Source organism: Salminus brasiliensis, chromosome 25, assembly GCF_030463535.1.
Source record: "Salminus brasiliensis chromosome 25, fSalBra1.hap2, whole genome shotgun sequence".
Taxonomy (NCBI): domain Eukaryota; kingdom Metazoa; phylum Chordata; class Actinopteri; order Characiformes; family Bryconidae; genus Salminus; species Salminus brasiliensis.
This window is the reverse complement of record NC_132902.1, coordinates 16,987,766-17,003,933: the sequence shown is the minus strand read 5'-3', so window position 1 is coordinate 17,003,933 and position 16,168 is coordinate 16,987,766. Positions and strand designations below refer to the sequence as shown.

Below are 16,168 nucleotides of genomic sequence, written 5' to 3'. Positions count from 1 at the left end.
TGTTTTGCTATATACTTAAGAATAACCTCAGCTATTTAAGACACTTCTAAACACAAGTCAAAGAGGTGACCACTCTGTTATTCGTCCAAGTATTCTCGGGAGAGGTGGGTCTTCAGTCTGCGTTTGAAGACAGCGAGCGACTCTGCCGCTCGGACACCCAGGGGAAGTTCGTTCCACCACTTTGGTGCCAGGACAGAAAAAAAGCCTGGACGCTTGTCTTCTGTGGATTTTGAGGGATGGGGGGGGGGGGGGTCGAGCCGAGCCGTGCTTGAAGCTCGAAGGGCTTTTGGTGCAGATCGGCTTTTGACCATTGCCATCAAGTACGGAGGGGCTGGTCCTGAGTTCTAGGCTTTGTAGGCCAGCGTCAGTGTTTTGAATCTGATGAGGGCAGCTACAGGAAGCCAGTGAAGAGAACGCAGCAGTGGAGTAACATGGCTGAATTTAGAAACGGTGAAGACGACCCATGCCGCTGCGTGCAGGGGGGAAACTCTGCTGTCGCTGAGATCATTGCACCATGCCCCTAAGCAATCTGCGATCCCACTCTATAACTTTAAGTGGCCTGTCACTTTGTGACAGAGTTGCTGTGGTTCCTAAACATTTCAGTAATACCACTCACAGTTGATGGACTATCCAGGAGGGAAGAAATTTACCAAACTGACTGACTGCTGGCGTCCAATTCCAGTAACACAGTGAATTCAGTGAGCTCTTTAGAATGACCCATTCTTTCGCTAATGTCTGTAAAGGAAGACTGCATGTTTGGGTGCTTGTTTTTATACATTTGTGGTAATGGGACTAAATAAAACACTAGAATTCAAAGATTAAAAGGGGTGTGTCCCAATATTTCTGTCCATTTTAGTGTAGTTCTTCAAGCAATAAAAGTTTGTATGCAACAGTACACAAAGTACTGACAGATTCATGCCAGGCCAGTTAAAAAGCAACACTGTTGGAGTTATGTTCAGCCCATGAAGGCCAGAGGTTATCATAACACGAGCGTGACCTGAGTATCTGTGTTTACTTGGTACAAATCCATTTAGTGCCCTCTGTGTTTGAGTAATTGACAAAGTGTGTATCAAGTTCTCCCTCTCTTTTGGCCTCTCACAAAAAGGCAAAGTGCCAGCCGTGGATGGCTCATATGTGCATTACTGACCCCTTCACTGAACTAACCATAAAAGCTTATCACAAATTAAAGCACTGGCACTGGTGACTACATTCTTACATGCTGTAGTACTCTGCACTGCCTGCTACCACGTGACCAGATAAAGCTCTGTCCTCTCCTTTTATGCATTCTGCAAGACTGTAATGAATTTAAAAAAATGTATATATAAATGAAACCCTTTTCTTTGGCCTCATGATTGTGGTCTGGAAACCAAGTCCTACAGTAACTGGCCCGTCTTGAAGCCATTCTATGTTGTGCTAGCAAGATCATGGGAAACCAACTTGTCCCTGCTTAAGCCCTTGCTTTTAGTGTGCAATAGGGGTGCATTGACTAATTGACTTGGTTTTTTGGTCCAAATAATTTTGGAGCATTTCTATTTGTACATTTAATTGACATTTTGGCACAATGTAAAGAACAAGCAGTGCCTGAAGATCCTCGAGGTTCCTCAGTCTTGGTTTGCTTTGTGTAAACTACACAACAGACTGCCTCTTGAATGAGATGCAGTCCATTACAACCAATCAGAACAGAGGTCGTTTGTATATCAGCCTTAAAGGCTCAATAACAAACAGCCTCTATGGTATAAGAAGCTGGAAAAGAATTATGACTACAGTAAGAACCTCTTACCACTGTTTGAATGTTTGTAGTGTTGCTTTAAGACCAGAGAACAAACTGGGATCTTGAGGGGTGCTTATATTCCACACAGGGCAGTCAGCAGATAAGAATCAGTGCTCCCTGAATACCGCAGAGGAGGTAAATAAAGCCAGATGACCTACAGCAGCCGCACTGCAGCCACTCTCTGGATAGTCATAAAAACAGTTGAGTTGCTTCCTCAGGCCGACTATTTCAGAAGCTTGTTAGCGATCTCTTTTGTGGTCTGTAATCACTTTTGAGCATTGTAGTGATGAGGTTATATGTGTAGCTCTCTTAACCATTGTAAAATAAATAAATACATTTTTTTTTCCTTCCAATTTGGTATAGTCAATTGACTCACCTGCTTGTAACTTGACACTAGGATGAGCACCAGTCTCTTCCAAGGCATGCAAAGCCAGCCACCACCTAGTTTCAAACTGCAACCGAAACACCAACCCATCAGATTAATCAGAAGACCAGTCATTAATTCACATTCTTTGAAATCCTTTCAGACAAATATGAACATCATTTTGTCCTGAATGATCGTGCAACAAATCTAGCCTGAAATGGCACACACGGTGATGCTTAAGTAAAGTGCTTCAGTTAAAACGGCTCATTTGGCAGGTTTGTAATATTTGGAAATAATGTCCCATAGATATCAGATGATACTCACTCAAGGAAAAGTTGTAATCACTTACTAACCAAATTAGGCGTGGTTTGTCTCGTGCCCTTTGATTGTGACCCTTCTTATTTGAGGCTGGGCTAAATTTATTTTCATGATCTTAGTGAGGTACGATGAGGAGTGAGCATGGTTTTATATTTAAAGATGGTGATGTATTACAGTGCAGAGTGGCTCTTTTCAAAGATCCTGACCAGCTGAACACAACCAGATTCTGGGAATAATTTAGATTGTGCTGCATTAGGCCTCTTGTGAAGAATGTGCTCTTGCTCTGTTTTTTGCATGTAGCCATATTTGGATGTGTAGTTCCACCTGTGCAGTGCAAACTGTACAAACAAAGGATTCTCACCCACCAGAACTATGGCGTTTACTACAGCTGATGTTAGACTGTCCACTTGTGAGTACAGACATGTCTCCACAGGCCAGTTTATAAAAATTGCGTACCTTTTTTTTTGTCTGAGGATTTATTGTTTGTTTTTGGCTTCAGGACAATGGTGTGTTTGCTTGACCTCAGGTGGGTTGAGCAGGATTAAGTAGTCAGCCATTTGTCTCCTGCTGTTTTTATTAATTCAAAGGCAACATCCTATCTAGAAGATGACGTCACTTTCTATTCTTACCCTTTTACGAAGTCATAACAGAAGGAACTGCTGGTGTTTTCACATCCTATCAGGTTTCAGAGCAGCAAAGCCCAGTGAGAACAAAACCTGGGGTTTAGCTCTAGGAGGATTTTCAGCCCACTTGTATGCCGGCCTCTGAAAAGGTCTGTGGTGTGCCTGTATTGTGCCTGTATGATCCAGCTTTGGGGCCAGAGCTGCATTTCACTGCAGTGCTCGTCTACTTTTTTGATACTAAAGCATTCAGAGCAGTCTGTGCTACTTTGTGCAAATAACTTTGCAATGATTTTCCTTATTCCAATCTGCATATTTTTGTCTTGTGTATAATTTTGGAAGCTACCAAGTTGGCTTCTTAAATACTGATAGATTCTGGCCACATCAGTAGTCTGTGGAAGAGACTTGACCTTCAAATAACAGTTCTCGAACACTGGAGTCTGGTGTCACAAAAATATGACATTAAATACTATTTTAAATGTTGGGTTGTAGGCTCTTGAACAAAGTTTTCACTGATTAGGAACTACAAAGGATGAAACCTATTAGAATGGTTCAAGAAATGCAGATGATCTCTTTACAATGGCTTTTAGCAAAATGTGTCCTATATAGTATTGAGAAACAAAACAGCAGTGGAAACCTTTACATTTATACATGGAACCATTTTTCTATGGTTTGGCAAAGAACCATCTACCAGAGATTTTCTGTTTTTGAAGAACCATTTAAGCCAGGTAAAGAACCCTTAACACATTCAAATGGATATTTGATTTGTCATGAACCCGTGAAGACCCAGGTTGTATTAACAGTGTACACTTACAAACTACACAGTATATTTTGTTATTAATTTTTGTTATTTTGTTATTAATTGCTAATTCCCATATGCTAGCATGGCTTTCCTAGATCACATGATGGGAAAGTGAAGGCTGGCACATGCTTCCACTGCTAACTCGTCAACCCTAGTAACCAAACCGAAAGAGGCAAATTATGCTTTCTTGCTGGTCATGAATGACCATGATGTTGACCTTGTGAACAGTTCTAAATGTATGCCTGTAATTTCCAGTAACACTTATCACTCGTAAACATCTATTCTTTATCGGTTAATGGCATTGATTGCACTGAGGGCAAACTAGCTGACCTAAATCCTCATGACTAACTTTCCTCTAGCTGTGTTCAGCCTGTTTTTCACCCTTATTTGTGTTCTGCCTGTAATGACTTCCTGTGCCAGAACTTCGTAGACAATAGACTCTGGTGGGTCCTCCTGACCGGCCACGCAGAGCAAGTTTTCTGACGCATAATCGGATATGCAGTCAGCATAGTCCCAGTAGTGAAGACATGTGACTTAAACATATAACTTACAGTTGCAGATTTCACAAGACTGAATGTTCTTCCAGTCTTTTCTGTTTTAATTGGGTTAAGAGTTGGAGGTTGTTTGTTAAATTCGTAGTGTCCCTCATATAGGGCTTAATAATGACATGTCAAGTGTTTAGCTAGTAGAGAAATGAGTATTTCAGCAAGGCCTCTGTAGTCATAGTAGTTTTACTAGTATACTGGATTTTATATATATATATATATATATATATGAGAGGGAGAGAGGGAGAGAGGGAGGGAGAGAGGGAGGGAGAGAGGGAGGGAGGGAGGGAGGGAGAGAGAGAGAGAGAGAGAGAGAGAGAGAGAGATCTGTTTATCTGGGATCCAGTATCTTTCCTGTTTCCAAAAGTACTTGCACAACCTAAGTGAAGTTCACACACTTTTTCTCTGTGCATGAATTTGGCAAATGCAGAACATGCTGAGGTAGAAGAACTTTCTGATGTTGACTTTGCTATCTGAGGTTCAGCCACCATGTCACTCTGCAGTTTTTAATATGAAAGCCAACCCATTTCACAGATGCCTCTCTGGAGGCAGAGGACCCACACTCTCTATATGGCTGAACTTCTTGTGGATTTGTCTGCCATTTTCTTCTGTGATCCCAAACCCCACAGTCCCAGGGGCTGCGTGCCATAGCACCATGGTTCTGTTAATACCTAAATACAGCCAAGCTCCTGCCCCAGCAGTTGCCAAGGGTATTGAGGCTGGTGTTCCCCTCTTGACTGAGGACGTTGCCACTGCCCTTCTAGTAGTGTAGGACAATGCTCCTACGCTCCTTGCCTTGTCTGCTGCTCAGCCAGCAACTCCTCCTCTTACATTTGCAATTATGGGCAGGAGTGTCCACTAAATGCCATAAACGTAAGTTATCCACTCAAAATTTCCTTAACTAATATGAAAAGGCCAGAGTCCAACTACGCCTTTAAACCTAAATACAAGGAATCAAAGCTAATACCTAGATACACAATACACAGACACAATGCCGGACAACTAGGTGTAAACAACATGCTTTACCTGATACCTAGATAAGTGCAATCACAAGCCTTTAAAAGTGCTAGGAGTGCTCCTCTGCTCACTGATTGAGCATAGCACTCCCCAAATGTCCTGCTCAGCTGGCTTCCCAGTCTTACCTGCCCAGTCAGCCACTTCTTCGGTCAGCCGACTGTCCATGCTTTGTGTCTACATTATCCTACATATTTGTCCCACCTTATCTTCTTGTCCATTCAGATCTCTGAATCCTTTCATGTTCCCAAACCTGTATTATAGCTCAGTCCTTGGTATTGGTCCTGGTACTGGTCCTGCCCCTGCCCCTGTCCTGAATCCTGTTTCCAACAGCCCAGCCAGCCAACCAGCTTCCTGTCCGTCCAGATGCTCTTCTGCCACCCAGCCAGCCATCAATTCTCCTCTCTGTGTCTGCCCGATCTCCAGTGTCTATCCCAAAGTCCTAGGTCCTGTGTCTTGTTAGTGACTGTCCATACCTGTTTTTGGTCCTGTTCCTGTGTATCTTCTGAGTAAAATATCAGTTTATTCTCCTCCGAGCTCACTCCAGTCCTATTATTTAACCAGTGTCTTACTCCTAGAACCTACAGCACTACATCAACAACCTTCATATTAACCGCCTATGCTAAAAACAACCTAATTGACTACACTTGCACATTCAGATACCACTACCAGTGTACTGACCTTTCAGCTACTTTTATATCTCCATTTTAGTTCAGCTCCGTTGTCTAGTTGATTTTGAAAAATAAATTTCAGCTGCATCATTTAGTTTTTTAAATCTCGAGAATATTTGTCTTGAGTTGTCATTATTAATCCCTAATTTTTAATCACCTCTGTCTGTTTTTGGTATTTTTAAAGCAATTAAAGGCTTAATTTCTTCTTCTTTTTCTTATTATTATTATTATTTTGTGTCGCGTCCTCCTCCTTTCATCAGCCAGTTCCTTCAGTGGTCCTTCCTGTTCTTCAGGTCAGCAAAGACCTTTGCGAAAAACTGTGGGCTGTTGTTGAGCCGCAGCATCTGACCACTCAGGCGTCTGGTGATTGCTAGGGTGCGGTCCCAGAAGGCCATCCTGTCACCTTCCACCATGAAGGGCCTGGCCGGGTAGGAAGTCTCACGGCCCACGTAGGCGCAGGACACATAAAAGCAGGTGAGAAGCACGGCCTTCAATTCCTCCTTGCTGGCAATCTCCGGTGAGATGGTGTCTCGGCACAGCATGTAGATGAAGACGATGCTGCCACGACCGAGGAAGTGCTGTTCATGCCATCGAACCAGATAGAAAAAGTGGTCCACGTTGCGTAGCCACGTCAAAGGCTCGTACCAGGAAAGGTCGTCGATCAGGTGGCAACGACGACACAGGAACTCTCCTGGCCAGCTCGTTCGTGGAGTTCTTCCTGATCACCATCCCGTGTGTAACTGGAACGATGGCCTGGGCGGGCTTCTTCTCAGCAGGCGCGTGTGCGGTTGTGCTGGGGCCTGGCTGTGGTTTCTTCTGGTCTTCATTCTTCACAGGGTCCAGGTCTTCAGGGGCAGTAGAGATCTTCCTCTTCTTGGCTGGGAGAGGTGAAGGCGAGAACAGGTGGGGGCAGGGCCGTTTGACGTCGCTCCTCTTCTTTTCTTCTGGTCCTGGGACCACCTCCGCGTGGAGGGATGTGAAGCGGGTGTCGTCCATGTGATGTGATGCAATATGGATGATTGAATGGAGTGGGTGGGGTGAAGGTGTTTCCAGTGGAGTGGAGTGGGGTGAAGGTGTTTCCAGTGGAGTGGAGTGGGGTGAAGGTGTTTCCAGTGGAGTGGAGTGGGGTGAAGGTGTTTCCAGTGGAGTGGAGTGGGGTGAAGGTGTTTCCAGTGGAGTGGAGTGGGGTGAAGGTGTTTCCAGTGGAGTGGGGTGAAGGTGTTTCCAGTGGAGTGGAGTGGAGTGGAGTGGGGTGAAGGTGTTTCCAGTGGAGTGGAGTGGAGTGGGGTGAAGGTGTTTCCAGTGGAGTGGAGTGGAGTGGAGTGGGTGGGGTGAAGGTGTTTTCAGTGGAGTGGAGTGGGTGGGGTGAAGGTGTTTCCAGTGGAGTGGAGTGGGTGGGGTGAAGGTGTTTCCAGTGGAGTGGGGTGGAGTGGGTGGGGTAAAGGTGTTTCCAGTGGAGTGGAACTGAAAGAGAATGAAGTAGAGGAGAAAGAAGCTGTGGAGAAAAGCACATGGCTCAGTATTTACTCATTGTTCTGCTATTGAACTGGCCCAGCTCTCAGTACACCTAAACCAAGCAATTGGGGTTAAATTGTTTTAAATGTTGATATGAGGGGTTTCTTAGTCCGCAATCGTTTGACCCGTAAACAGTGTTTACAAAAGTCAGATTCGGTTCTGTTTACCTAATATCAGCCTGTATCACGAATACAATAGAAAAGTAAATGACTAACTCCTCAATAACAGTTAGAGAATGTAGTCTGTACTCACCTGTAGAAGCTGTAGGTGATGAGAATTTATATTAAATCTGTTACTTTTATATTTTTTTTACATTTAATACAGATTTAAATACAAGTAATGGGTCCTGGTGAAATATTTAGCTAAAATAATTTTTAAGTTAATTTGGAGTTAATTAAACGCTGCCGCGGCTCTCCGGTCAGGGTTGCCATGTTTTCAGTCTTGTCTCGTTTTGTAATTCATTTGTGGGTAATAATGTTGAAATCAATAGATTTCGTTTTGGACAACTTTCTAAATGTACACTCGTTGTCGAAAGGGACTGATATTGATTACAGACCCGATTTATAGAAAATGATCGTGCCACTCTGACTAACTGCGCTGTATTGAATAGCCGCAAGCTAAGGGTAGATGGGCAGCTGTAGTACATTTTTAGCTGAGAAGGGGCAAAAGAGTGTGGCAAGTTTGATGGATCGTCATAAGAAACCTAAATGTCCTTTTACATGTTACTCTTATTTACGTATTCGTTTATTTCTTGGAGAAAACCTGCTCTTGTGCCCCGTTTTTTCACGTATTACAGAAATTGCATTGTTTTGCGGAATCTGGCAACCTCCAGATCAGTTGCGCTACGTTCACGAGCTATCAGAATGAAAAGGTTCCCGACTTGGTAGCTGCACATGAACAGCCCCTCAAGTGGTGGTTTCTAGTAGGAAATTTGGAGAGAAGTTTGGTACCGGAGTTCCCGGTTGAGGTGACCTTCAACCTTTTAACATGGCGGAGAAAACCGAATCGGTATTGAATGATACTTTAGTTTTAACAGTTAATCTGTTTGGTTTTGGCTGGTCTGTGTGGTTCCACCTGTACAGTACAAACAAAGGACTCAAAACTGTGACCCCTGATGTTTTCTGCACCTGAAGTTACTGTCCACTCATGTGTCTCCACAGGCCACTTTATAAAAAGTGTCTTCCTTTTTTCTCTAAAGATATTGTGTGGGTTTTTTTTTATTATTATTATTATTATTTTATTTATTTATTTATGAATTTATTTTAATTGGCTTCAGGACAAAGGTGTGTTTTGGGGAGAGGGGGGTTAAGGAGGAAAGGAAAGAGGAATTGTTCATGATTTCAGCTGAGCAGCGGGTTCATGTGTGCAGGTTATTTTTATTGCAGTTATTTTTGCTTGATCTCATGTGGGTTGTCTGAGCAGGTCTGTGATGTGCCTGAATTGGACTGTAGTATGACCCAGCTACTTTTTTATATACTAAAGCAATCCAAGCAGTCTGTGCTACTTTATGTGCAAATGACTTTGCAATTATCTTCTTTTTCTTTATTCCAATCTGCATGTTTTTTTTCTGTGTATAATTTTGGAAGTTGGTTTCTAAAATGCTGAAGGATTCTGGCCACATCAGCAGTCTAAGGAAGAAGCTTGACCTTCAAATAACAGTTCTACAACACTGGAGTCTGGTTGCACAGAAATACTCATTGCTAGAAATTGAATGTTGGACTGCAGGCTAAGTTTCCCTTTTTACTGATTTAAGGTCTGGTTACAAAGGGCGGAACTTCAGAATGGCTCATGAAATGTAGAGACATGTACAGATATTTCTTTACAATGACTTTTAGGAAAAAGGGTTCTGTATACTATTGAACAATAGAATTTTCTATCAATAGAACTTTTTAGTTTGGACAAGGTTCTGTAAATGACCATCTACCAGAGCTAGATTTGAAAAACAGTTTATTAATGTATATGTGTAACGTGTAAAGTTGGCAAATGCTATTCCCCATTAAAAAAATGCTACTCCAGAGATTTGTTCTGGGAGATTGTGATCTCTTTGGATATCTGGAACATTAATTTCATACAATGTATAAATGCAAACCAATATGCATTTGTGTGTAATATGAGCCAAAGATTCATTCTTTTGGTTTTTTTCGTATAAGAAAGTGAGCCAAGAAGTGGGCAGTTATAATGGTAACCTCTTCAGTGTGGGCGTGGCTGTAAAAAAGAGACAGAGACAGGTAATATGTTTTATATAATAATTTGAGTTTTATTTACAATTTACAGACAGAGGAAAAGTTGGAGGTTAAAGTTGAAACTAATCACTGCTCCTCAGGACATGAGCACTTAGCAGTAAAGAGATCTCATCGTTGTTTTCTCCCAGCTTCTTTAAGGGCAGAGGGAGAGGAGGAATCCATCCCTGCCAGTGTTGGCAGATGCCTGCGATCTCATACTGCTGTCCATGGACCAATAGAATTAATTTAGCTAATTCTACTTCTGGTTAAAGTGTTCAAATAAATAAAAACAATAAACTGAGATTTTTGCTCTCTTTTATGAAGAGAACTAACAAACAAGAAGAAATGGATAGAAAATATAGGTTAAAGGGTAACTTTGACCCTGTGCTACAATATTTATATTTTACAAATGCATTTGCACTTTTTATAAAATGTAACTACTGGACTGACATTCTGTCAATAAAACACTCTTACACAACAGCTATTGGTGTAGTATTGTACAGTGCAGTATTGGATTAGTTTAGCCTGTTTATGCTTTACTTACTTCATTTTATCTTCTGTGTTTTACGTCCTGTTTTGCCTTCATGTGTCCTCTCCGATTTGCGTCCGAGCTTGAGTTGATCCATATTGTATATTGACTCCTATTTGCTTCCAGACTCCTTGTTGGTTTTGCAGCAAAAACGTAGAAAATCCAGCAGAAGATGATCAGAGAAAAATAATCCTACGCAGCAGAAGAGTAATTACTGTCTGCATCATGACAGATGAACCAAAAATGGTTCTCCCACAGCTTTCACTCATGGACAGGTATGCTGCAGAACATGCTGAGGTAGAAGAACTTTCTGATGTGGACTTTGCTGTCTGAGGTTCAGCCACCATGTCACTCTGCAGTTCTTAGAATGAAAGCCAACCCATTTCACAGATGCCTCTCTGGAGGCAGAGGACCCACACCCTTCTTGTGGACCTGTCTGCCATTTCCTTCTGTGATCCCAAACCCCACAGTCCCAGGGGCTGCGTGCCATAGCACCATAGTTCTGTTAATACCTGAATACAGCCAAGCTCCTGCCCCAGCAGTGGCCAAAGGTATTGAGGCTGCTGTTCCCCTCTTAACTGAGGACATTGCCACTGCCCTTCTAGTAGTGTAGGACAATGCTCCTACGCTCCTTGCCTTGTCTGCTGCTCAGACAGCAACTCCTCCTACATTTCCAATTATGGGCAGGAGTGTCCACTAAATGCCATAAACGTAAGTTATCCACTCAAAATTTCCTTAACTAATATGAAAAGGCTAGAGTAAACCTAAATACAAGGAGTCAAAGCTAATACCAAGATAAACAATACAGACACAATGCCTGACAACTAAACAACATGCTTTACCTGATACCTAGATAAGTGCAATCACAAGCCTTTAAAAGTGCTAGTAGTGCTCCTCTGCTCACTGATTGAGCATAGCACTCCCCATAGCATTGTGTCTGCTGTACATCCCGGGAACTGCTGGACCAAGAAACGATCTTGCCATCACCTTTGAGAACTCACTGGTCACTCCTTCTACTGAAGCCCGAAGCCTTGGTGTAGTGATGGATGATCAGTTATCGTTCTCAAGTCATGTTGCAAACATAACTCGGTCCTGCAGATTTCTTCTATACAACATCCGGAGAATTCGACCCTTCCTCTCCAGAGAGGCCACCCAGGTGCTTGTTCAGTCTCTCGTCACTTCCAGACTTGCTTACTGCAACTCTCTTCTGGCTGGTCTCCCTCTGCGCACCATCAGGCCCCTGCAACTCATCCAGAATGCAGCGGCACGGGTCTTCAATGTCCCAAAATTTAGCCATGTCACTCCACTGCTGCGTTCTCTCCACTGGCTTCCTGTAGCTGCCCGCATCAGATTTAAAACCCTGACGCTGGCCTACAAAGCCAAGAACGGACCAGCCCCTCCGTATCTGATGGCAATGGTCAAAAGCCGATCCGCACCAAGAGCCCTTCGAGCTTCAAGTACGGCTCGGCTCGACCCACCATCCCTCAAAATCCGCGGAAGACAAGCGTCCAGGCTTTTTTCTGTCCTGGCACCAAAGTGGTGGAACGAGCTGCCTCTGGGTGTCCGAACAGCCGAGTCGCTCGCTGTCTTCAAACGCAGACTGAAGACCCACCTCTTCAGAGAGTACTTGGACGAATAGTTCTATGGTGGCCTTATTGTATTGTGTTTAGCAATGTCTAAGCTTAGAGGTATCTTTGGAATTATTAGCCTATTCTAACTAGCGAAGGTTTTCTTGGGTAAATAGCAAAGCACTTTGTAAGTCGCTCTGGATAAGAGCGTCTGCTAAATGCCGTAAATGTAAATGTAAATATCCTGCTCAGCTGGCTTCCCAGTCTTACCTGCCCAGTCAGCCACTTCTTCGGTCAGCCGACTGTCCATGCTTTGTGTCTACATCATCCTACATATTTGTCCCACCTTATCTTCTTGTCCATTCAGGTCTCTGAATCCTTTCATGTTCCCGAACCTGTATTATAGCTCAGTCCTTGGTCCTGGTCCTGGTCCTGGTCCTGCCCCTGTCCTGAATCCTGTTCTGCAAGCCTGATCAACCCTCAGTCTCCAGCCTGTGTCTTTTTCTGGTCCGGCACTCTTCCTGCGCTTGCCACTAAGCCCTCCTAATCAACAGCCCAGCCAGCCAACCAGTTTCCTGTCCATCCAGATGCTCTTCTGCCACCCAGCCAGCCATCAATTCTCCTCTCTGTGTCTGCCCGATCTCCAGTGTCTATCCCAAAGTCCTAGGTCCTGTGTCTTGTTAGTGACTGTCCATGCCTGTTTTTGGTCCTGTTCCTGTGTATCTTCTGAGTACAGTTTATTCTCCTCCGAGCTCACTCCAGTCCTATTATTTAACCAGTGTCTTACTCCTAGAACCTACAGCACTACATCAACAACCTTCATATTAACCGCCTATGCTAAAAACAACCTAATTGACTACACTTGCACATTCAGATACCACTACCAGTGTACTGACCTTTCAGCTACTTTTATATCTCCATTTTAGTTCAGCTCCGTTGTCTAGTTGATTTAGAAAAATAAATTTCAGCTGCATCATTTAGTTTTTTAAATCTCGAGAATATTTGTCTTGAGTTGTCATTATTAATCCCTAATTTTTAAAGCAATTAAAGGCTTAATTTCTTCTTCTTCTTCTTCTTCTTCTTCTTCTTCTTCTTCTTCTTCTTCTTCTGTGTCGCGTCCTCCTCCTTTCATCAGCCAGATCCTTCAGTGGTCCTTCCTGTTCTTCAGGTCAGCAAAGACCTTTGCGAAAAACTGTGGGCTGTTGTTGAGCCGCAGCATCTGACCACTCAGGCGTCTGGTGATTGCTAGGGTGCGGTCCCAGAAGGCCATCCCGTCACCTTCCACCATGAAGGGCCTGGCCGGGTAGGAAGTCTCACGGCCCACGTAGGCGCAGGACACATAAAAGCAGGTGAGAAGCACGGCCTTCAATTCCTCCTTGCTGGCAATCTCCGGTGAGATGGTGTCTCGGCACAGCATGTAGATGAAGACGATGCTGCCACGACCGAGGAAGTGCTGTTCATGCCATCGAACCAGATAGAAAAAGTGGTCCACGTTGCGTAGCCACGTCAAAGGCTCGTACCAGGAAAGGTCGTCGATCAGGTGGCAACGACGACACAGGAACTCTCCTAACATCCTGGCCAGCTCGTTCGTGGAGTTCTTCCTGATCACCATCCCGTGTGTAACTGGAACGATTGCCTGGACGGGCTTCTTCTCAGCAGGCGCGTGTGCGGTTGTGCTGGGGCCTGGCTGTGGGGAAGGTATTTTCAGTGGAGTGGAGTGGAGTAGGGTGAAGGTGTCGTAAACAGTGTTTACAAAAGTCAGATTCGGTTCTGTTTACCTAATATCAGCCTGTATCACGAATACAATAGAAAAGTAAATGACTAACTCCTCAATAACAGTTAGAGAATGTAGTCTGTACTCACCTGTAGAAGCTGTAGGTGATGAGAAGGTGGTGGTGGTGGTGGTGGTTGTAGCAGTTTTTGAGAGCGTGCGAGTTGTTGTGGATTTTCCAACTGATCGATTGCTCGGTGATGGTGTTCTAGAGCTCGAGCTCACTAATTACGACAGCGGAAAACCAGCAATCAACAGAAAAGTGACGATTTAAATAATAATAAATTTATATTAAATCTGTTACTTTTATTTTATTTTTTTTTACATTTTATACAGATTTAAATACAAGTAATGGGTCCTGGTGAAATATTTAGCTAAAATAATTTTTAAATTAATTTGGAGTTAATTAAACGCTGCCGCGGCTCTCCGGTCAGGGTTGCCATGTTTTCAGTCTTGTCTCGTTTTGTAATTCATTTGTGGGTAATAATGTTGAAATCAATAGATTTCGTTTTGGACAACTTTCTAAATGTACACTCGTTGTCGAAAGGGACTGATATTGATTACAGACCCGATTTATAGAAAATGATCGTGCCACTCTGACTAACTGCGCTGTATTGAATAGCCGCAAGCTAAGGGTAGATGGGCAGCTGTAGTACATTTTTAGCTGAGAAGGGGCAAAAGAGTGTGGCAAGTTTGATGGATCGTCATAAGAAACATAAATGTCCTTTTACATGTTACTCTTATTTACGTATTCGTTTATTTCTTGGAGAAATCCTGCTCTTGTGCCCCGTTTTTCACGTATTACGGAAATTGCATTGTTTTGCGGAATCTGGCAACCTCCAGATCAGTTGCGCTACGTTCACGAGCTATCAGAATGAAAAGGTTCCCGACTTGGTAGCTGCACATGAACAGCCCCTCAAGTGGTGGTTTCTAGTAGGAAGGAGCATTAATACTCCCGCAGTTCTGCGATTTGAGCCGTTCTTGTGTCTATTAGTGGTCCCATCATTAACAAACATCACTACGGTACATTTTCACTCCTACTGCTGTAATTAATAAAGACGAAGAGATGATGGTGTTTCTGTTCTGAAGGAAATGGGGTCTTTGTTTAACAGTACTTCAAGCTCATTGCTGCAGTAGTGGAAGTCTAGGACAGGTTAGCTTGTAGGCTATAATCAATATCTGTGATCTAATGTCTCTATAGAAGACTTGTGATCAGTTAGGAGGAGAGGTTTATGGTGCTCTGGCTGGTGGCTGTGGCTCCACAGCGCAATGCAATTGGGCTTTATACCCCTATATCCCACACCTGGCTTTAGGTATGGTGCCAATAGGTTCATGTTAATCTGTGCCAGAGAGTCCTATTCTCCCCCCCCCCCCCCCCACCCCCCAATTTGCTGCTCCTGATTTTCATGCAGATCTTCTTCTTCTCCCCTCCAGTCAAGTCATCATCCTGATTGATTGATTTGATTGATTGATTTTTATTATCATTTTTTTGTCATTCTTTCGCCACCTTATTCTTTATCTAGCATCCTGACCATTTCCATATACCACATTAACCATTACCAGTTTACCTTGTTTGCGGTCACATCCTACAGCTGCAGCAGGTCTGGTATTAAATTCTGGTCTTCAGTAAAAAAATATTAAAACAGTTTGAGAACGGCTGTGCTAACATTAGTTCAGTCCCCAGATTATGCTCTTGATGGTCCTCATAACCAAGAAGTTGCTTCTCACATTTTATAAAGACATCAACTGGGGTCATGTGTATCCAACTCCTCAGAGAAGGAGGACTGATCTTGGGCAGGTTGTCACCCTTCATGTTTTAATGAAAGTAATTAAATGGATGGGGAGAGGAAATCCTCCTAGGTTCAGCTCCTTTGTCCTAAAGTTTGATGTATTGGGTATAATTAGCTTAGTAGTTGCTCAGTGTTGATGCTTTCATATGACTGCAGGCTATTCAAGGGTAGGTCAGAACTAGTATTTTGATTGTGTAGTACCACATGTAAGCGTTAAAGAGCCTTACCCTATAACATTTTCCTTGATTTACATAAACATTTGCATAAACCACTGCATACTTTTAGCATTTAGGCCTCTAGTGTAAAAATGTGCTCTTGCCCAGTTTTTTTGCATGTAGCCATATTTAAGTGTTTGGTTTTGGCTGGTCTGTGTGGTTCCACCTGTACAGTACAAACAAAGGACTCAAAACTGTGACCCCTGATGTTTTCTACACCTGAAGTTACTGTCCACTCATGTGTCTCCACAGGCCAGTTTATAAAAAGTGTCTTCCTTTTTTCTCTAAAGATATTGTGTGGGGTTTTTTTTATTATTATTATTATTATTTTATTTATTTATTTATGAATTTATTTTAATTGGCTTCAGGACAAAGGTGTGTTTTGGGGAGAGGGGGGTTAAGGAGGAAAGGAACGAGGAATTGTTCATGATTTCAGCTGAGCAGCGGGTTCAT

General features: G+C 43.1%; 2 protein-coding genes across 3 annotated transcripts in view; one reads left to right on the top strand and one right to left on the bottom strand.

The window, feature by feature from the left end:
- fhod1 (formin homology 2 domain containing 1) overlaps positions 1-16,168 on the top strand; it is a 74,896-nt gene that overhangs the window by 13,574 nt on the left and 45,154 nt on the right. The gene's annotated exons all lie outside the window — the stretch shown is intronic.
- LOC140547721 (cyclin-dependent kinase 5 activator 1-like) lies at positions 13,084-13,551 on the bottom strand. The gene has a single exon (XM_072670856.1). It carries the CDS (start codon positions 13,549-13,551, stop codon positions 13,084-13,086), a length of 468 nt encoding a protein of 155 aa, XP_072526957.1.